The following is a 21,354-nucleotide window of genomic DNA, read 5'->3' as shown; positions in this document are numbered from 1 at the left end:
GCTTACTGAACCCTTTAGAATTATCATGAAATAGGATATTTTTCAGGGTTTGAAATTATTCACAGTGATGTAGAACAATTATACAATTTCCATGGTCAGATCTCACCCAGAATGACTTAGTCTTATGTGCAGATCTGTTTATATTTATTTTTTATTATTTATGTTTCTTTATGTCCCATGATATTGAAAAATGTTTAATTTTCAAAAAAATTCCTACATTTTGAATATTGGACTTTGAATTTAATGGATTAAAATGAGATAATTTCATATTGTTATAATACCAGTTCAAGAAATGTAAGAGGCAAGAATTAGGCATACTCATCTCCCCTCTAAAAAAATGTCAGGCACGACTGAGCGACTGAACTGAACTGAACTGAACTGATCTCCCCTCTGAAGACCTTTTAGAGGGACACTTAGCGCCCTCTAGTGACCACAGCCCAAGGCGTTCAAAAGGAAATTCCCGGCGAAGCTTCTGGTTTCCAACTAGCAAATAAAGCAATGTAGTTCGTTGGACAGTAGGCGGTTGCTTCCCCAAGTTCTTGAGGCAGGATTCTTTTTGTAGCTGTTATAAAGGGTAAAATAGTACCCACTAGGCAAACCGCGGCTTCTCTGGCCGCCCACTGACAATACATTCAGAAGGAACATTTCCACTTGTCCCGGCTGGATACTGAAGCTTTCCCTGATGATATGCTGGTGTATGCACAGCACAGATCGGAAGCAAACTGTGAATTCATCTACCTCCTAGTTTCCAGTCAGCTGAGTGCATTTCAGTAGAATTAAGCAACTTTTCTTTTCGAAGTAGGAAAAAAAAAAAAAAAAAGTTGGCCTGTGCTCCGCACCTTCCGAAAGAGAAAGTTTCCTTGCTTCTCTTTGCAGAGGGAGAGGGTGTGGTCCAGAGAGGGTGCAGGTGGAGGGGATGCCCTGCAGAGGAGGGGCCTGATGCAGAGAGGGGCAGCGCAGGGAGAAGACAGCCTGGTGGGGCTGCCAGAGTGGGGCAGACCCTGTTTGCCTCCCCCGCCTTCAAGTGCGGGCCTAGGACTCAGTTAAGTCAGCAGGTTGCCTGTTGACACCCATGCAAATCTAAATGCACTGTTTATGGCACAGCGCATGGTTCTGTGGCTTCCTTTCTGATTCCATTTGCGATAGAAATAAATCAGCAAAAGCATAAACACATTGTTGTTGTTGTTCATTTGCCAAGTCGTATCCGGCTCTTTCGACCCCGTGGACTACAGCACGCCAGGCTCCCCTGTCCTTCATTATCTCCCAGAGGTTGCTCAGATTCCTGCCCTTTGAATTGGTGATACCATCTAACCATCTCGAGCTCTGTCTCCCCCATTCTCCTTTTACCTTCAGTCTTTCCGAGTATCAGAGTCTTTTCTAATGAGTCGGCTCTTCGCATTAAGTGGCTGAAGTGTTGGAGCTTCAGCATCAGTCCTTCCAGTGAATAGTCAGGGTTGATTGCCTTTAGGATGGACTGGTTTGATCTCCTTGCAGTCCGAGGAACTCTCGAGAGTCTCCTCTAGCACCAGTTTGAAAGCATCAATTCTTTGGCGCTCAGCCTTCTTTATGGTCCAGCTCTCACATCAAATTGAGTGACGTGGAAAGAAAAGTCGTCTCAGTCTGAGACTAAAACAGCCTTTAAAAGCAAGGGGAGCAGTTGTGGATAGCAGGCTTCTCTGTAAATTTCCATTAACTGAGTGACATTATGCTGCAATGTGAATGATCTTTCTTTTGAGCAATAGTGTATCATTTCTTTAGGGGATAATTTACAAAATCATTATAGATTAAGACAAAAATAAATGCTGATGTTCAGTATCTTATAAGTGAGACTGACACATTTTAAAAAAAAATTAGAAGTATAACAAATGTTCAAAATCTAAGTTAATTTCAACAGCCCCAGATACCTTCTTGGGGTGGCTGGGGGGAAGGACTGAGGACATGACTCAGACACAGAACCCTAGGTCTGAGAAGCAGGTGGCAGGGCAGGATAGCCTTATGGTGGATGGCCACGTACCTTTTTGAGCCCTCTAGTTATGGGTGGTGACCAGTGGCAATCCGATGACTGTAACATTGATACTTGTTTATGCCCGGTTACGTGAATGAAGACCTTGAAATGCGCTTAATGGTTCATAAATTGTATATAGAAGCGTGATCTTTTAAACAGGAAATTTGAATGCTCCTTTAAATGAGTGTGTCAAAGTAATTATTCTTGTTTCTTTTGTTTTTGCTTTTTAATTAAAAAAAATGTTGTGTCATTTCTTGTTAGATTCTGCATATAGGGGGTCTCATATGAACCTGCTGTGCAGCACAGGAAACTCTGCTCCATGTCACGTGGCAGCCTGGATGGGGGCGGGTCTGGGGGAGAATGGATGCACGTCTGTGTGTGGCTGAGTCGCTCTGCTGTGCACCTGAACTATACACCAATATAAAATTAAAAAAAAATGTTTTTCAGCCTTAAGTATTAAATTGACATATTTAGGGTTCCTGGTACGGGTTTTAATACTCTGGCATTTTTAGAACCATTGGGTAAGAGGCAAAGTTGGCAAAACGTGAGGATATAGGTGATGCTTGTGAAATCGTGTCCACTGAAATCATTGCTCCATCTGGGCCTAAAGAACTGAACTTGACACATGCTTCAAAATGAAGGAAATTGCAGCCTGGTGTTGAGAAGTTGAGGATTTACTGTGTGATAACAATTTCCTTGGTTTAGATTAGTTCAAATCCACCAAGACGCTAAAGAATGCATTAACCACTTAGAGAAACCTGTTGAAACATTAGTTATTTAAATGGAAATTGGATTATTTCTTCATGTGTGGCTGGAGGGCATGCCACATACCGTCTTACCTAATGAAACTGTACTCGTGAGGTCTGCTTCGAATGGAAAAGTGGTCCTTGCCGAGTAGACGATGGGTGACCTTGGGGCTAAGAGTGCCTTATGCTGCCTGTGTTCTCAGGCAAATCCTCCAATTGATAGAGACGGAAAAGTTCCACTGAATGATGTAGTTTTCCATTGTGGGGGCTGCTCCAGAGGACTGATCCTTATCTACAATCTCAGGCATGTCCCTGCCAAAAATCCGTGGGACATCCTTCTTGCCGGGCTCTCTTGAATAATCCAAATATTATACATTTTAAGGTTCATGTGTCATCCTAGGAACGATAAATATTCGGCACTTTGGTCCTATTGTTTTGTCCATAAGGAGTCTGTTTTATGGATTGATCCCAAGCTCTGTGTATGAGGAATTTGAGTCGCTGAACAGAGGCTTCCTGAACGCTGAGAACCCAGGCGCTGGATCAAGTCCTGTCGTCTTTGTTCCTTAGCGCCCACCGGAGCGCCAGGCGTGGACAAGGCACTCACTGACTGGAGGGAGTAAAGCTGGAGAGATGACCGTCACAAAGCACACAAGTGTCCGATTTGGTTTCCTTACTGAAATGAATCAGAAAGCTACTTTATACTTGTTATTTTTTAGTCGCTAAGTCTTGTCCGATTCTTTTGCGACCCCATGGACTGTAGCCTCTGTCCCTGGGATTTCTCAGACAAGAATACTAGAGTGCGTAGCCTTTCCCTTCTCCAGGGAATCTTCCCAACCCAAGGATCAAACCCAGATCTCCCAGTTTGCGGGCGGATTCTTTACCAGCTGATCTGTGTAGTGTTGGTCGCTCAGTCGTGTCAGACTCTTTGCGACCCCATGGACTGTAGCCCACCAGGGTCTTCTGACCGTGAGGATTTTCCAGACATGGATACTGGAGTGGGTTGCCCTTTCCTTCTCCAGGGCTCTTCCTGACCCGGGGAGTGAACTCAGGTCTCCTGCATTGCAGATGGATTCTTTACTGTATGAGCTACCTGGGAAGCCCTACCCTATTTTTGTGGAAGTCTATAAAATAATTTTGGTCCACACATGTATAGAGTTTGACAAACGGATATCCTGTGCTACATGTTATACAGATATTTACAAAAGAAATTGAACGTTGCATGTTGCTTTCGTAGGTTTCTTACCACAGTGTAACTTATGTTTATTGTAACATTTTTAAAGAAAGAAATCTATTAGAACTTTTTATTTAGCGCTATATTATAAAAATTTTGTAACTCAAGGAATAGAGCAAATAGTACAATGAACACTCATATAAGTTATGATTGAGGTTTGGCTATTGTATAATTTTGTCATATTCACATTGTTATTTTTCATGATTTTACATAAGTTGCATAAGTTACTGACTTTTCATCTTCAGTACTTCCGAATGCAGCTGTAAATAGTAAGGCAGTTTTTCTACAAAGCATTATTAAAGCTTTTAATGTAAATAGTTAATAAATTCTGTAATATGATGCAGCAATCATCATATATTCGAATTTATCTGGCAGCTCCAGCAAAGTCTTCGACGTCAAATTTGTTGATACCAGTATCTAATTGTAGACCAGAATTTAGATTTGGGCTTTGAGCGTCTTAAATTCCATTTAATCTAGAACTTTTCTCTCGTGTTCCTCACCTTGTTTTTTTCATGGTATTGACTTGCTAAACATACAAAGCAATATATTCTGCGTTTTTATAGAATAGTTGAGCAACCTTCATTCTGTTTTATTATTTACTTGTTTATCTGTTTTTTTTTGAAATTATTATAACTGTTTTGAAAATATAGGTAAACCAAAAAGGAAAGGAGGAAAAACAAAAAAATGAAAGATCCTCTATTACTACTGTATGTGGCCTACTGATGTTTCTACTTGGCCTTTTTATTTTTAACAAAGTGAGTCTGTGATATAATTCTCCATTATAACCTGACTTTTAACTTACCAGACACCGTACTGTAATTTTCTGTATCACTAAGTATTCATCTTCTGCATCGTTTTCCTGCAGTATTTCCAGTAACGATGAGTCTGTCATGGTATGGATGTCGAATACGGGGATCAAGCTGTCAGTCATGAGTGAGTCTTCTGTTTCGTCTCCAACTAAGGTTCTGGCTCGTCATCTCCTTGCTACGCTCATACGTCATTTTCAGAACTGTGTTGCCCTTGCTCCAAGTGTTCTCAACCCTTGACCTTCCCGTGTAGATCCCACGCAGAGAAGTTTGTAGGAGAACAAGGATGGGAATTTGATGACTCTTTAGAAAATGGGAAGATGTGGTTTTAGGGTAATAAATGGCAGTGCTCCTTTTATAGTTACGGTAATTGTAGGTTCTATTTTACACTCTTTCCTTTTTCATTTGGAGTAGGATATGAATGGGCTTCCCAGGTGGCAAGGTGGTAAAGAATCTGCCTGCCAATGTAGGAGATGCAGGAAACGTGGGTTTGATCCCTGAGTTGGGAAGATCCCCTGGAGTAGGAAGCAGCAACACAGTCTAGTGTTCTTGCCTAGAGTATCCCGTGGACAGAGGAACCTGGTGGGCTACAGTCCATGTGGTTGCAAAGAGTCCGGACACGCAGGATACGAACAGGCTGATGAAAGGTTTTGGTAACTTTATGGTCAGTGGGTCCATGATGGATAAATACAGAGTGGAAGTGTGCAGTTTATTCACATGGATGCTGGGGGAGCCTCAGCGTGCCACCACGGTGCTTACTGTGAACCAAGCAGGGCAGAAGATGACCCTGGCTTGAGAGATTCGTGGAAGGATGACCCATACGGAGGCTCCCTAAGATTGTCCCTGAAAGAGGCCTGCACAGTGACCGCAGGGTGGCTTTCTTGAAGAAGCAGTGGTGTCGCACTGGAAGGCAGCTCAGTCCTTAGGCTGCCGAGTGATCTCATGTTGAGTCCGTTTGGTGGCAGAGGCTTGGGTGGGTGTAATGGGAGCGTCGGAGAAGGCGATGGCACCCGACTCCAGTACTTTTGCCTGGAAAATCCCATGGACAGAGGAGCCTGGTGGGCTGCAGTCCATGGTGTTGCTAAGAGTCGGAGACGACTGAGCAACTTCACTTTCACTTTTCACTTCCATGCATTGGAGCAGGAAATGGCAACCCACTCCAGTATTCTTGCCTGGAGAATCCCAGGGATGGGGGAACCTGGTGGGCTGCCTTCTCTGGGGTCACACAGAGTCGGACACGACTGAAGCAACTTAGCAGCAGCAGCAGCAATGGGAGCACCAAGTGATACATCTGTCTTTAGATGACTTCCGCCTAGAATAATGTTTGGGAAATGGTTTCTGTATTACTATATTCTAATTAATAGATATGCCTTATGCTGTCAAAAGTCAATTGAAGTTCCCTTTTTTTTCCCCCTAAGAATTTTGCATTAAATAGAGAATCCTGGGCTGGGATGCTATTATGCTGTTTTAGACATCCAGAATAATTCTCTTGGAAGATAACAGGAATCAGTCAACTTTTGTCCTTAGAAATGAGGAAGATCTGCTGTTTTAATTTTGTAACTGAATTTATAGCTCATTATCTCAAAATGGGATTTTTGTTCCATCATTTTCTATAGTATATGCATTTTTAAAATAAGACAAAAGGAAACTTATGGGTGGAATCTTCAGGAACTAGATCAAAGAGTGTCACTGGGTTTTCTGTATGTAAGTTCCAAGCAAATACATTAGTCTAATAAAATTTTATTAAATAATAAAATCTGTATATATATATATGTATATATATATGCAAGAGAGGGAGAGAGCAAAGCAGATATAAATTACTAAAGCTGGAGGAGCTGGTAAAAAGGATAGTAGAAGTTCTTTAAGTTACGTTGTAGCTTTTCTCTAAGTTTGACATTATTTCGTTTTCTTAAAATGTCATGGGTGTAAAGTTGATTTACGATGTCGTGTTCATTTCTGCTGTCCAGCAAAGTGACTCGGTTATACATAGATAGATTCTTTCTCGTATTCTTTTCCATGAGGGTTTATCACGGGGCAGTGAGTATAGTTCCCGGTGCTGCACAGTAGGACCTTGCTGTTTATCCATTTTTATATATAATAGTTTGCAAGGCTGCATTTGCGAACTCCAGACACCCAGTCATCCCTCTCCCGCCCCCACCGCCCCCTTGGCAACCACAGATCTCCTCTGTGTGCCTGGAGGCCTGTTTCTGTTTCCTCCATAGCTTCATTTGTGTCATATTTTATTTCTTTTTAAAAAATTAACGTGAGCATTATGGGCGTGTCATATTTTATATTCCTCACATACATGATATCCTGTGGCATTTGAAGTTTGACGTTATTCCTGAATGAAGATTTAGACATTTTCACTGTTCACTCTTTGATTGAGTTAGACAAGAACCAAGGAGTTCAGGGCAAGACCCCTCAAGGAAGAATTAGATCTCCATAAAAATGCTGCTGCTTTCCTGCTGCAGGGAACCAGGGCTGGGCTAGAACCCAGGCTGCAGTGGGGCAGGGGTGACATGGGGCCAGGCAGAACTTTCTTCCCTGGCTTTTTTGGTTTTTTTAAGCACAGTGGGCACCCTACTTAAGGCTGCTCTTTGGAAAATCCATAATAGAATTCTGCTGATTAGGGTGCCACCATTCACATTTAAAAAATGGATGCTTCTTAGCAGAGTAAAAAACAAGAATCTCAGTGGAGCCGAAAGAGCGTTTTTTTCCCCCCAGTGCTCCTGAATCCTTGTGGAAGCTGCCCAGATAAAACAACTCAGTACTTTGAAATTTTAGGGGAAACACAATTTTAATCAGCCTGCCATCTCATTTATTGTTTGGAGATGAAAAGAGCGGAAATCAGCGTCCCCTCGAAATGCAGATGCTGAGCACTGGTCAGGGTCTGATTTTTACACTGAATGAAACTTCTTACACCTTCTCTTTGCTGCTGCTTTCTTTCTTCTCCTTCATTCTTTCTTGCTTCCCCTTCTCTCTTTTTCTTTCTTTTCCTTCCTTCTTTCTTCCTTCCCCTCCTTCTCCCCATCCCTCCCTTTTCCTTTCTTTCCTTCTCCCTCCTCCCATCCCTCCTCCTCCTCGGGTTCCCTTCTCCTGCTGTTCTAAGCCAAGGGGGAAATCGTGGGATCAGTAAAATCTGTAGGCACGCGGGCTCATTTCTGGAGCTCTGACACAGGCAGGCCTGAAGTCTGTGTGAAGTCAGCTCAGTGACCGTCGGCCTCTGAGACCTCGCGCTGCGGGATGACTCAGGGTTGGGGCTATTGTGTTCTGTGGGTCCCCTCTGGAGACCACACTCTTTTCTGGCCCAGCTTTCGTGTGGCTCCATTCAAAGCAAAATGTTGTTTCTTCCAGAGAACAAGTAATTTCCTGCAAGTGAGTAATTAAAAGGCCTGAAACCCTCTAAGGAATGTTCAGGCCTGCGTTAGCTGCACTTCCTCCGAGTGGAAAACAGACGTGTGGCCCTGAACTTGCAGTTCGGATTTTAAAACACTTAATGAGGATATGGCATCCCTCTGTAGCCAGGGGTTCTCTCAGGGTCTGCTGTCTGCAGCCTGGACACTTGTCAGGGTGGGGTCAGTTTGATATTTTCAGCTAGAAAACATGTGTTATTGTTTAAGTTCTTTGGGTTTTAAGTAAACATTTGAAAACGACCATTTGACAGGTTTATTTTCTTCTTTATTTTCTTAGTCACTCTCACCCTAGAGGCTTTGCACTTTTCAACCAATTTCTTGTGTTCAGTCGTTTCTGACTCTTTGTGACCCCATGGCCTGTAGCCCGCCAGGCTCCTCTGTCCATGGGATTCTCCAGGCAAGGATACTGGAGTGGGTTGCCATGCCCTGCTCCAAGGGGATCTTCCCGACCCAGGAATCGAACCTGCATTTCCTACATCTCCTGCATTGACAGGCAGGTTCTTGACTGCTGAGCCACCAGGGAAGCCTGGTTTATTATGGAGGCAATAGCAATTCTCTATGTTTGGAAGGAGAAAACGAAACTACTCTGGAACATTGACTCTGAGATGCTGAACCAACGAAGCTTAAAAATCAGCAGGCGAAAGAATGACTGTTATTAAGCATCCTATGATTAAACATCCTCTCCTATTAGCAAGAAATAAGCACCACCTGCAGAGTTGCCTCTGGGGAGGATGGAGCAGGGACTGTGGGGCCAGCAGCCGCAGGTCCCGTGTCCCGGGCACGCGGTGGATCCGGGGAGACGTGGGCCCAGGAGGCCTGCCCCGCTGCTGCAGGGCGCCCTCCATGCCCAGGGGCCCTGGGTGCTCGCCGCCCACGTGAAGGCATGCGGAGTCCCGCCACATCTGTATCCTGCCCTCCCCGAGCGGCGTGTCACACGGCGGCATACCGGGTCACACCTGCTGTGGCCATCCCAGGCCAGGCAATTGATGTCTTTTTTTTTTTTTTAATTAAAAAAAAAAATCTCCTGGCTGCATATCATCAAGAAAAACAACATTGTTTTCAGGGTCTCTTATCTCTCCACTCCCAAATATCCTGTTTCTTCGGGCTGGGCAGCCAGGACCAATAGAAACCTCTTCCTGCCATTGGCTGACTTCATTTCCCAGACTTAGCACAATCTCATCCGCTCTAAACAACCTCATCAAAACTACTTTCTGGTCAGAGAGAAGCAATAATTATTATTAACATTTATTAACGATCAATAAACTTGATTGCATTATGGCCAGCACTATTAAGGTAAGGAGAGGGGTCCTTTTCGTTTGACCAAATCTTGTGCTTGTTACTTTTTTCTTTGGTTTCCTTTATCAAGGCAGATAAGTTAGCATTGGGCAACACCCCCACTACCACAATAGAGGACAACAAGATTTCCTTTGCACTGCCTAGTAAATTTCCTTTTTCCTACTCCAACCATCCGCAAGGCTTAAAAACTTCAAACTCAGAAAAAAGTTGGGTTTTCTAAATTCACGGTTGAGGGCTGTGGATGACTTTTGCAAAAGCTTTTCAGCACGCGTCCGAATTTTCCTATTCTTTTAACTGTCTGTAGCGGTGCCCGGAGGTGCCTCCGCTGGAAGGCAATGGACTTGGCGAGGTTGGAGGGCAGGGTCGGAGGAAAAGATGGGCTTGGAAATGTTGAACTTTCGGATGTTCTCGAAGGCCTCCATAGCGTCAGGGATGCCAGCCGGTCCCTGTGGAAGTGAAGCAAGTGGCTGTCTGTCGGTCATGGGACCTGCCAGTGTTGCCTTGATTTTGTGGAACCTTCAGGCTGAGCACGGGGCGTTCTCATAACTCGCATGGTGGTAATTCAGTGTGTTCGGTTATGTATTTATCTTTAATAAAGTACCTACTTCTCGGAGCACTGTGAGTAGACTGTCTTCCCTGTGATGGTTGCCTTGTGGGAACTGCCTGTCTGTTCTTTGTGCGCTGGGGCGTGTGGTCTGATGTGTTGTTTTTCTTGCAGACGTTTCTGGTAAGTAGCATAGAGAGATGAAGGTGAAGGTGAATCTGTGGAGGTAAAAATACAAATGTGGCCTCATTCCTGGTGGTGAAGCCAATTGGACGCTTAGTCGGCAGCATGAGAGTCCATGAAGTGGCCTGTTAACAGTATTTTCAAGGCCAGATTGGTGACATGTGTAGAAATGAGGAAAAAAATGAGCAGCAAAATCAGATACTGAAAAGAGGAAAAAGAAAGTTTTCTTGGTTGTGTGTCTTTAGTTTCGCTGCATGAAGGTGAGCATTTGGCTGTGTTTTCATCAAGGGTTATAGTTAATTGGAAAGCTCATGAATATGGAGGTTGCTCAGAATTGGACCATGACAATGTTTAAAAATCCTTCTTGATTTGGAATTTGAAATGCGTGTGTGAGAGGATTTAATTAATACTTACTGTATACACTGTGTTTCAGAAGTTCTGTTCAGTCTTTATTTCTCAAGATATGTTTCGTTTTTCAAGGTATGGTCAATTATATATGAAAAATTAATCATCAATGTATGATTCAAAGACTTTAATCTTACAGAGATTTTTCTTTCTTTGGCTATAAGGATTGAAAGTCTCCTGAAATATAATGATGTAGAAAGAAATCTTAAGATCTAGGGTTTGACATGCTCTACTTTCAGCAATATGAGCAGAAATTGTTTGATTTTATAACCTCAAATGCTACCTTTTTAATTCTTATTTTCACCCTTTTTCATGTCCATATTTCATAGCAGCTGAGTCTAATGTTCTTTGTAAATTTTGAATAGGTTGGGTACAGTTATGTGTGTGTTTCAGAAAATCAGTGTATCAAAGGACATTGAAGTAACAGTCCATCTTTTAGAGTGTGGGGTGTGTTTTGCATACAATACAAATGTGTGATTGTTTAAAGTATACATTTCTAAGAGATGAAGATATTTTCAAAGCTTCAATGTCTTTGTGATTTTTCACAATGAATTTTGGCAACAGTTACACTTATCCAGGACATTCTGCTTATTTTAACATTTGATTGCACTGCATTCTCTTTATATTGTCTATAGCTTAAGTAAACTTTCAAAATGACTTCGAGTGGACCCTTTTTAATTCTCTGTTAAAATAAAATAGACCCTCTTTATAGGTAACTTCCTTTAAGACATGTTCTGCTAGGCTTCCTGGGTAAAGTAATGAGATGATTTTACAGACTTGTTTATAGAGTGGAAAAAAGGCGGCCCGAGTCTGTTGACTACAGTTTTAATTATGTTAGCGCAAAGCTCAAATTAGCATAGGGAACATTACAGCCGTGGCTGTCTGTTGGAATTAGGAAACAGTTTGTCATATGGGCAATTGCCAGTCCCAAATGCTCTCTGCTTTTTGTTGTTTCAGTAAATAAAATCAATTAGTTGATCAGGTATCAGATGCACAGAATTGAAGTTGTTCCTCTGTGTCTGAGTGGATTTCTTTTTTATTTTTTTGTTCTTGAATAAGACCCTATGAGGCACTTTGAAAAGCTCAGTGTTTGTGTCCTGTCTTTATGATCCTCAGCCCCACTTTCCCTTCATATTTTGGAAATGGGAACAGAGTGTTTCCATGGGAATTTTAAAAGAATTTTGGGAGTTTATGTGAATGTATCCATTTCTGCTTAAAGGTCCGGGAATTTTAAGATCAGATTAAGAGCTCTAATAGAAACGTATAGAAGCATCAAAACTGAAGCCCTTACATGCAATTCCTCAGTCAGTTTTGGTGCTTCCAGGGCTTCTGAGCCACCTGACAATACTGGGGGTCCTTAACACCCCCTTCCTGCCTTCTCTACAAGACAGCACTGCCTTTGCTTACTGACTCCAAGGAGCTAGTTGTTAGCCTTGGAACTTGATTTTGCTTCAGTTAGGATTTTTTAATCCAGTCTCCCAAAGACTTTGCTGATCCTTTGTTATGTCTTGGGCCACTGGGGAGTCCGATGAAGCCTGCAGTGGCTTCTCAGGATAATGCTTTTAAGTGCAGGAAAGGCCATACACAGAGTGACAGGGGAAGCAATTCTATTGTAATCTACTTCTGTCCTTGGGTGGTCCAGGGAGCCACAGGTTACAGCCCCGATCCTAGAGTGTAAAGGTCTTTAGTCTTTCAGGAGGAGTTGTGGGGGCTTTCCTTTATCACCCGTGTGGCAACTAGTGGCCCAGTTTCAGCTGTGAGTGGAGAGCATCTTGGAACCAGACAGGAGATGGAAAGTTCCTAGCAAGGCTTGTGGAGGGAGAAGGCGACTCCTGTCCCTGTGAGTTGTTTCCAGAAGTTCCTTTCTTTGATTTGACAGAAGTTGGGGGTTTGGATGATCACTGTGGTATCACTTGTATGTGGACTCTAAAGAATGCAACAGACTAGTGAAGGTAACGACAGGAACAAGCGAAAAAGCAAACTCACAGGCGGAGAGAGCAAACTGATGGTTCCCAGTGGGGAAAGGAGGGGAGGGGTGCCAGAGGAGCGCGGTGAAGAGGGTAAGCTATTCCACATAAAACAAACTGCAAGGCCATGTGCATACCCCTAGGGTTATAGCCAGTATTTTCTAATAACTGCAGTTGGAGTTGGTGTGTAGTTGCTCAGTCATGTCTGGTTTCTTTTGCGACCCCATGGACTGTAGCCCACCTGGCTCCTCTGCCCATGGGATTCTCCAGGCAAGGATCCTGGAGTGGGTTGTCATTCCCTTCTCCAGGGGATCTTCCCAGGGACTGAGTCTTCTACATTGGCAGGCAGAATCCTTTACCACTGAGCCACCTGGGAAGCCCTGGAAATGTAATAGAACCTTTAAACATTGGGAATCACTATATTGTACTCTAGTAACTTACAATAGTGTACATCAACTGTACTTCAGTTAAAAAAAGAAAAAAGAAAGTTTAAAAGCATAAAACTTCTTCTGTGTATTTTGTGCCTTGCGCAGAGCAGGCATTTGCTGAGTATTTGCTATCAGGCGTGAAGCAAACTTGTGTAAAACCTCGGGGTCATACGAAGGAAGCTGGTCTCCTTCATATATAGTATTTTGAGGGATATGACGAAGGAGTTGAACAGCCCTGGGGCATCTGACTTTTCAACAGTTCATTGGCTTAAGTGAAATTTGAATTGTTTTATCTCTTGCTACTTTAGCAGTCAGTGACAATGAAAGTATTAGAAAGTAAAATACTGCTGCCCCACTAAGTCAAGGTTGTATTCCCAGAGCACTGGCCTGAAAGTAGAATTACCGGCCGTGATCTTAAAAAGAGCTGGTTGGATGGCGTCACCAGCTGAATGGACATGAGTTTAAACAAACTCCAGGAGGTGGTAGAGGACGGGGGAGCCTGGCGTGCTTGCAGTCCACGGGGTCGCAAAGAGTCAGACATGACTTAACAATGACTGAACAATCTTAAAATGACTTGTGCTCGTGTCCGTGCGTGGCTCAGGACACTGTTTGCCCTCCTGGGCATGCTGCCTCAGTGGCCATGGGAAAGGGAATTGGAAAGGATAGAATTTGGGGGTTATTCTTCTCATGATCCCCTTTATGGGGGACTGCAGTGCTCTCAGAGAACATTCTGGAAGTCTGCACCGTTTCTTTGTTGTTGTTCAGTCTCCCGAACCATTTCTTAATTATCCATCTTTTCTTTAAAGTGATTCTTTCTTTTTTTTTTTTTTTTTACAAAACCGATCTTTGTTTAAATCTCTCCCCCCCCCCTTACACACATACATACACTTGTTTATATCTCTTAAAAAACCATGTGTGTGTGTGTTAGTTGCTCAGTCATGTCTGACTCTTTGTGACCCCATGGACTGTAGCCCCACCAGGCTTCTTTGTCCATGGGGATTCTCCAGGCAAGAATACTGGAGTGGGTAATAACCATTCCCTTCTCCAAGGGATCTTCCCAACCCTGGGATTGAACCCGGGTCTCCTACGTTGCAGGCAGGTTCTTTACCATCTGAGCCACCAGGAAAGTTGAAAAACTGTTCGTACAAATACGAATAAAATAAATAAGTGAAACAGCATCCCCGGTACTTTCAGGAAAAGATGACTTCTGTGTTTAGACCTCCAGAGTAAGGCTCCTTATGTAGGAAGGAGAGACCCAAAGCTGTACGTCTTGGACCCCTTGGCACCCCAGTAACTTGGCAGATGGATTGCTCTAACAGCTGGCACGGAAGAGCATCACGGTACAAGAGGCTGTGGGAAAGCCAGGATGAGAGCTTCTCTGACTGTAAGACCTTCCGAGAAGAGGGCCTGACCAAGACTGTCTTCAGGCCTTCCCAGTGGTGAGGGCACGTCCGCTCCGGCGGGATCTTTTCTTGGGCTAAGGGACGGCCTCAAATGCATCGGGGACCCCAAATGCATGGGGAACAGCTCTTCTCTTCACTGGGGACTCTGTCAGATTGCCCCTGAGGTTTCTGATGCTTTGTGGCCACAGACACCCCTGCCTTTGAGTCCCTCCCAGTCCCGTGACCCTGCGCCAGGGCCCTGAGCTCTGCTTCCTCCCCTGTAAGGTGGGATTGTAACGTGGAATCCTAATGCCTGTTCTGATGTGAGTCCAGGACAGCAGAGCTCCAGTAACTGCTCAGGCAGATGCTATGAGGTGATCTACGTCTCAGCTTTGCTGGTGAACTTGCCTTGTCTTTCTGGCGCTGCTCTGAAGTCTGTGTACCCCATTGCCCGGCTCCAGTTGTGAACTCCAGAGGCCCACCAAGACAAGGAAAAGGGCGGGTCGCTTCCACAGGTCACTGTTCCAGCCTCCCAGGCAGGGAAGGGCACATGGGAGCCGGAGGAGACAGGCCAGGGGAGCTTTAGGAGTCCTTGGATATAAGGGTGCAACCAGGCAGGTTCCAAACACCAGGGCAGAGAGAACATCCGGGGGTCCCTCACGGCCTGGCTGTTCAGAGGCTTGAGTTAGTCCTGCTCTGAGGGTGGAGGCTGTTTGCTCCGTGGCTGAGGAGGGCGGAGGCCTGCAGAGCCTCTCGCTTCTGATCGTTGCATCCTTCCATTGTTGTTTCCCTTAAATTATTTTCATTTATTTTGAAAAACGCATGTCTTGTTTTGTGCAAATTACGGTAATAAAACAGCTTCACTATAGAGAAAATGAAAAAAGGAATCGTTGCAAAATCAGTATAAATCGCTCCTGGGCCCAGCCAGCCAGGGAAGATCCCCAGCATTCGGTGTGTCTTCCTACTCTGTTTCTGTCTGTCCTTCCGTCTCCCTGACCGTCCTGCTTCTCTCAGTGAACGTTGTTTGACACACATTTCTCCACGGCACAAACATCTTTTGGAAAGTGTAATTTGTATGCTTAGTTATATTCCATCTAAAATAAGTATTATGGTTTGTATAACCAGTATCCTGCCGTGTGCTGCGTGCTTAGTCACTCAGTCATGTCCAGCTCCTATGTGACCCCGTGCATTGCAGCCTGCCAGGCTTCTGTGTCCATGGGGGTTCTCCAGGCAAGAGCACTGGAGTGGGCTGTCATAACCTCCTTCAGGGGATCTCCCCAACCCAGGGATTGAACCCAGATCTCCTGCTTGGCAGGTGGATTCTTTACTGTCTGAGCCACCAGGGAAGCCCGAGAATACTGGAGTAGGTAGCCTATTCCTTCTCCAGGGGAATTTCCTGACCCATCCTATTGTAGGAAATAATATTGCTTTCAGTTTTTCACTACTTACATTGCAATGCACCCTCTATATAATTTTTTAAAATTTATTTTATTACTATTAGTGCTTAGAAAAGGACTTATTGGACCAAGTGATATGTGTGTATATGTGTATATATATATATGTGTGTGTGTGTGTGTGTGTGTGTGTGTATTTAAAGGCTCTGCCACAGTTGTTAAAAAATGACCACTTCATTCTCTAAAAGGGTTGTGCCAGTTCCCACTTATGGTCATATATGAGACTATTTCCACTGCACTCAGAACAACTCTGAATATTTCGCTCTTTGAAGCTTTGCCATTGTAACAGGCAAAAATGGAATCTCATTTTAATTCCAGTAATAAGGGTGTTTCATCACACTTCTTTTGCTGTGAACCTGTTTCAAGCAATGGCCCCTGTGACCTCTGGGTCTTCTTCTTGTTCACGCTTTCCTTCCCTGTCGCACGCAGCTGAGGTGTGTCGTATAAAGCCAAAGATCATTCCTCATTCTGTCTCCTCTCTCCTGCCTCATTTTCTCTCTTGCCAGCATGCCTCCCAGCTCTGCTTGTGTTTGGGAGTGTGACTCTGTGTCTACCTATGTAAACCACAGAACCTTCTTTTTGTGATCTGTCTGCCCATCTCTTTTTTTGTAGGGGTTCAGTCAATGTTCGTTGAAAAAATAAATATTGATTAAAATCCTTTAAGGTCGTAAAGAGAGAGTTAAAGTATCAGGAAGATAATCATTGTTGCAGATTTTAAATAGATGTATTGCTATAAAGATATTTTTCCTAGTTTAAATACAAATTAAATAGAATTTATGTTGAAAAAAGCATAGAAAAGACACTTAAATTATGCTTGTCAGGGGAGAAGAATGGGGGAAGGGATCGTTAGGGAGTGTGGGGTGGATATGTACCCACTTCTATATTACGGATAACCAACAAGGATCTACTGTGTAGCACAGGGAACTCTGTTCAGTGTTATGCGGCAGCCTGGATGGGAGTGGGGTTTGGGTGAGAATGGATACATTTATATGTATGGCTGAGTCCCTCCACTGTCCTTCTGAAACTACCACAACATTCATCAGCTATACTCTGATATAAAATAAAAAGTTAAAAAAGAGTTTTTCAAAGGTAGGTGTTGTATCTGGAATTCATAATCCAGATTAATATCATCCTTATGACAGCTATGCTGGGCGCTCACATTATCTCATGAGATGCTCACTGCAGCCTGCATCCTGGTGCTTTTTGTCCAGATAAGGATGGAGGTTTAGAGAGAGGCTGGGAAACGTGCTCCAGGCACACAAATCTGTTTCCCCTCTATTTATCACCATATGATCTTTTTTTTTTTTCCCCTAGTATTTGCCTTAGCTCTTAACGTTAAATTACTTTGCAGGAAAAAAACACAATATATGAAAGGATATAGTGATATGTCTCCTGTAAATATATCACACTTTCATAAAATTTAAAAATAAAAAAGAAAGAGAAAAAAAGGATATACGTTAAATAATGAAAATTACCATAGTTGACTCATTTATGTTACCAGTCTTGAGTGAGAAAACCCCTTAGGCAACAGTTATTATGCTCTTGTTGGCTGATTAAGATAAAGGACTAGCAAATCCAAGAGCTAAAACTCTAACACCCAATTCTGTGCTTGGTGACAAGAATTCTTTCCATATTTGGCGACATCCAACGGGCCGTGGTTCCAGATTCCAGATCGTTTCCTCACCCCAAGTATCAACTTCCTCGCCTGCGTCTCCTGAGTTTTCCATCAGGCCTTACCAAGTCTTTCCATAGGGGAGTTCATGGAATTGGACTCTGGGAAGAAAAAAACGTAATCTGCTGTTCAGCACAGATAAGTGCTGAGACATTTAGAAAAGAAATGCCAAGGCCAAGCGAAATTATTTATTTTTAAAGCCACATCATAATCCAATCATAACATGAACATCAGGGCTGTTACTTCAAGTGACTTTGTTCAAGACAATGCATGTCAGTTTCTGGAGTGTAAAACAAAGAGCATTTCTAGTACATCCTGCAAAGAATTTGCACTCCTGAGTCTTAACACAATGGCTTTTAAATCATTCAACCTTGAAGATTTAACATCTCTCCTCCTGTTATAAAATTATAGGATAGCACATCAATTTTTTTTTTTCCATTTAACAAGGATAGAAATAGAGTCCAAAACCGAAGAGCTTTCCCTCCCAACCACCTCCCTCCACAGGCCCCCAAGTTCATTAATTCAAATCCTAGGCCAGTAGCAGCTTCACCATCCTAGTCCCTCTGAATCCCATTGGACCCTGTTGAGTTTTAGTTTTTCAAGTTAACTGGAGGCGTGCGATGCTCACCTTTGAGGAAGAGGAAGCTGTTGAAACAACACTTGAGAATTTGTCAACATAATTAGTTTATGTCTCAACGTGAGGTAGATTTCCCAAGACGTTGCTCCAAGTTAAAAAAATATATAAATTTTATATATATATAAATTACTATGTGGTTTTATACTGCGAAGTCCCCCTGGGATCTGTGTTGTCAGGAGGTGTCACCTTCTGTTCACAGGAGCGTCAGCGGCGTGAAGGTGAATGGAGCCGACCCGTGCTTATCTTACGCCCAGGGAGGCCCCTGATACTCTCATTTCTTCATTCTTAAAATAGACTCTGTGGGGAAAGGATTGGTCTTATCGCGCGGACAAGGAAAGGGAGGCATCGCTGTGAAGGCTGGCGAGGGAAGTGGAGAGAGGCCGGCCTGGGGGGGCGCTGCGGGGCCTCCACAGGGAAGGCGCCTGGCCCGGAGTCCGCCCCTTCTCGGGAGCACAGGAGTGGGCTCTGGGCGTTTCTCCCTGGACAGGTCCCTCCCCTCACCTCCTCTGGGTGCCTCCCTCCGTCAGAGGGAGCCACCAGGCTTTTCACTTCACAGGGCTCCTGCGGAGATGAACCGAGCTGGAATGGTCCTTGAGGCCCCTACTGCTTGTTAGCTAGTTTCATTCTTCACTAGAGTCACATCAGTTTTCCTTCTAGGACCAAACTCAGGAAATCCGTAAAGATTTTTTTGTTTTCCAATTTATAACAGGTAGTGAATTCTTTTTTTTTTTTCTTAATGTGGCCAGTTTTCCTCTGATGCATGTGTTCTTTTCATTTGATTAAGAAATAAAGACTCTTCCAGGGCAGTGGGCGTTCAGTTATTCCCAGTACTTTGTGTCGGAGCGGGACCTAAAACGATGCCAGGAGGCGCTTGCTGTGGAGGCGGCCGGAGCCTCTGTGTGTCTGACTGGCCCTGGAGACCCCTGCTCGGGGGTCTTGCTGCCCTCTGCTTCTCTCAGTCCATCTCACACTCAACGCTCCTTCTGTCCTCTTTCTTCCTCTCTGCTCTTGTTAACAACCCAACAGGTGCTTTTTAAAACATTAAGCAGTAACCGTGGAGAGGACCTCCCCCCAAAACATCTTCAGTGCTCAGGGGTTCTCCCTGGACCTGCTTCCATTTACCCAGGCTTGTCTGTCATCCCAGGAAACCTGGGACAGTGCAGGCTCTCAAGCTTTTCATCCGGGGTAAACAAATAGAGACACGGTTGACCAGGTAATCAAAAGCCACAGCCGTGTGTCCACATTTGAGTTCTGCCTTTAACTTCTTCTTATGTGACCTCCTAGCGCTAGAAGCATATTCATATCCACATATAAAATAAGAGGGCTTCCCAGGTGGCACTAGTGGTAAGGATCCTGCCTACCTCACTGGGTTGGGAAGATCCCCTGCAGGAGGAAATGGTAACCCTCTCCAGTTTTCTTGTCTGGAGAATCCCATGGACAGAGGAGCCTGGTGGGCTACAGGCCATGGGCTGCAGAGTCGGACACGACTGAAGCAATTTAGCATGCGTGTAAAAGAAGAATGTGGCCCAATGTCAAATACAAGTGACATTTTAATTTTTGAAGATGTTATGTCTGTCATTCTGTTTTTAATTGTGCATAATTGCTTGACGATGTTGCGTTACTTGCTGTGCACAGCAAAGTGGATCAGCTATGAAAGTGTTAGTGAAAGTGTTAATCGCTCAGTCGTGTCTGACTCTTTGCGACCCCATGGACTGTAGCCTGCCAGGCCCCTCTGTCCATGGAACTCTCCAGGCGGGAATCAGCTATATGTTTACATATCCTCTCTTCTCTTGACCCTCCCTCCCGCTTCACCCCCTGCTCCACGCCTCTGGGTCATCAGAGAGCCCCGAGCTCAGCTCCCTGTGCTATAAAGCAGAATTCCCACTAGTTATTTGTTTTACACATGACTTTATGGGTTATCCATCCTGCCAGTTTGAGTTAACATGGAAAGTCTTGTTGATTTTACCTGTTCAGCCAAAGACCCTGACTCTCTTCAGCCTGTGTTAAGCCTGGAAGAAGAGAAATAAAATCGACTTTGCTAGAGTAGCATCTCAGGGAAGAAAACCAGGCTGTGTTTTGGGGGCCTCCCTGAGAGTGAAGCTTCTGTTCTACCCCCAAGGCTGTTCCCACCGACTCCCTGGCTCTTGGGAACACAGTCTTATTGTCAGCGGTTTTGATAAGAAGCTGGTTATGAAATAAACACACACATACATATATATTTTTTTAAGCCTTGTTCTTTGGAGATGGAAAACATCTTTTTTTAGATCGCATGTTTACTGCTTTGGTAAACAGTAAAATGCTGCTGTGGCAATTACCTTGAGGATAAAGGGTTTGTAGACAGATACTTCCTGCGTCCACTTCCTACACAGATAGCCAGCCCGACCAGAGACTCAGCGACGCAGAAAGAGCTCCGGATGGAAACTTCCTCTGCGAAGGCGTGGGTGTTGTGCATTCTCTCTCCTCCATGGAGGGGTGAGCCTCTTGCTGCAGGTTTGTGGTCAGAATCCAGTGTCGTGAAGTGGGCGCAAATGTGATGTTTCCAAGGTGATGGCTTTAGGCCCTTCTTCTCATCCTTGGTCTTGTCTGTTGCCCGGATTTTACAAAGAGGTGTGTAGCTAGGTTAGACATTTCTATGAGTAGGACTCCTGCTCTGTGGGGTCTTGGGTCCCCTTGAAATTATAGATTATGATGCATGAGTCTGTTTTTTTTTTTAACCTTTTATTTTGTATTGGAGTACAGCCAATTAACAATGTTATGATAACTTCAGGTGAGTAGCAAGGGACTCAGTCATCCACATGTATCCATTCTCCCCCCAGACTCCCGTCCCATCCAGGCTGCCACAAAACACTGAGCAGAGTTCCCTGTGCTATACAGTAGGTCCTGGTTGGTTATCCATTTTAAAAATAGCCGTGTGTACATGTCCATCCCAAACCCTCTAACGCTCCCTACCCCCCAGCAACTGTAAGTTTGTCCTCTCAGGCTATGAGTCCATGAGTCTGTATTTGTATTTGTTGACAAATAAGCCTCTTTGAGATTCAATTGGAAGTTTTCTTTTGGGTGGATATTTAGATGTAAACGTCATTTTAGATTCCTCTTTCTTCAGTCAAGCAGAGATCACCCGATTTGGGTTCAGAAATCTCAGCGCACAGATTGTCCTCTGTGCTGAATTGACACCAGTTACTAAA

General features: G+C 44.0%; 1 protein-coding gene across 7 annotated transcripts in view; it reads left to right on the top strand.

Moving 5' to 3' along the window:
- The window catches only part of ERG (ETS transcription factor ERG), a 316,287-nt gene that overhangs the window by 172,090 nt on the left and 122,843 nt on the right, over positions 1 to 21,354 (top strand). Inside the window, exon 1 of one of the 7 annotated variants that reach the window (XM_024990437.2) lies at positions 9,380 to 9,494. The exons of 4 other annotated variants lie outside the window; for them this stretch is intronic. In XM_024990437.2, the coding sequence (XP_024846205.1) occupies positions 9,477 to 9,494 (18 nt within the window). In that variant the 5' untranslated portion in view covers positions 9,380 to 9,476. 7 annotated transcript variants of the gene reach the window in all.

Source organism: Bos taurus, chromosome 1 (assembly GCF_002263795.3).
Source record: "Bos taurus isolate L1 Dominette 01449 registration number 42190680 breed Hereford chromosome 1, ARS-UCD2.0, whole genome shotgun sequence".
NCBI classification, from domain to species: Eukaryota; Metazoa; Chordata; class Mammalia; order Artiodactyla; family Bovidae; genus Bos; species Bos taurus.
Note: the sequence above shows the minus strand (reverse complement) of the source record. Positions and strands in the feature narration are given on the sequence as shown.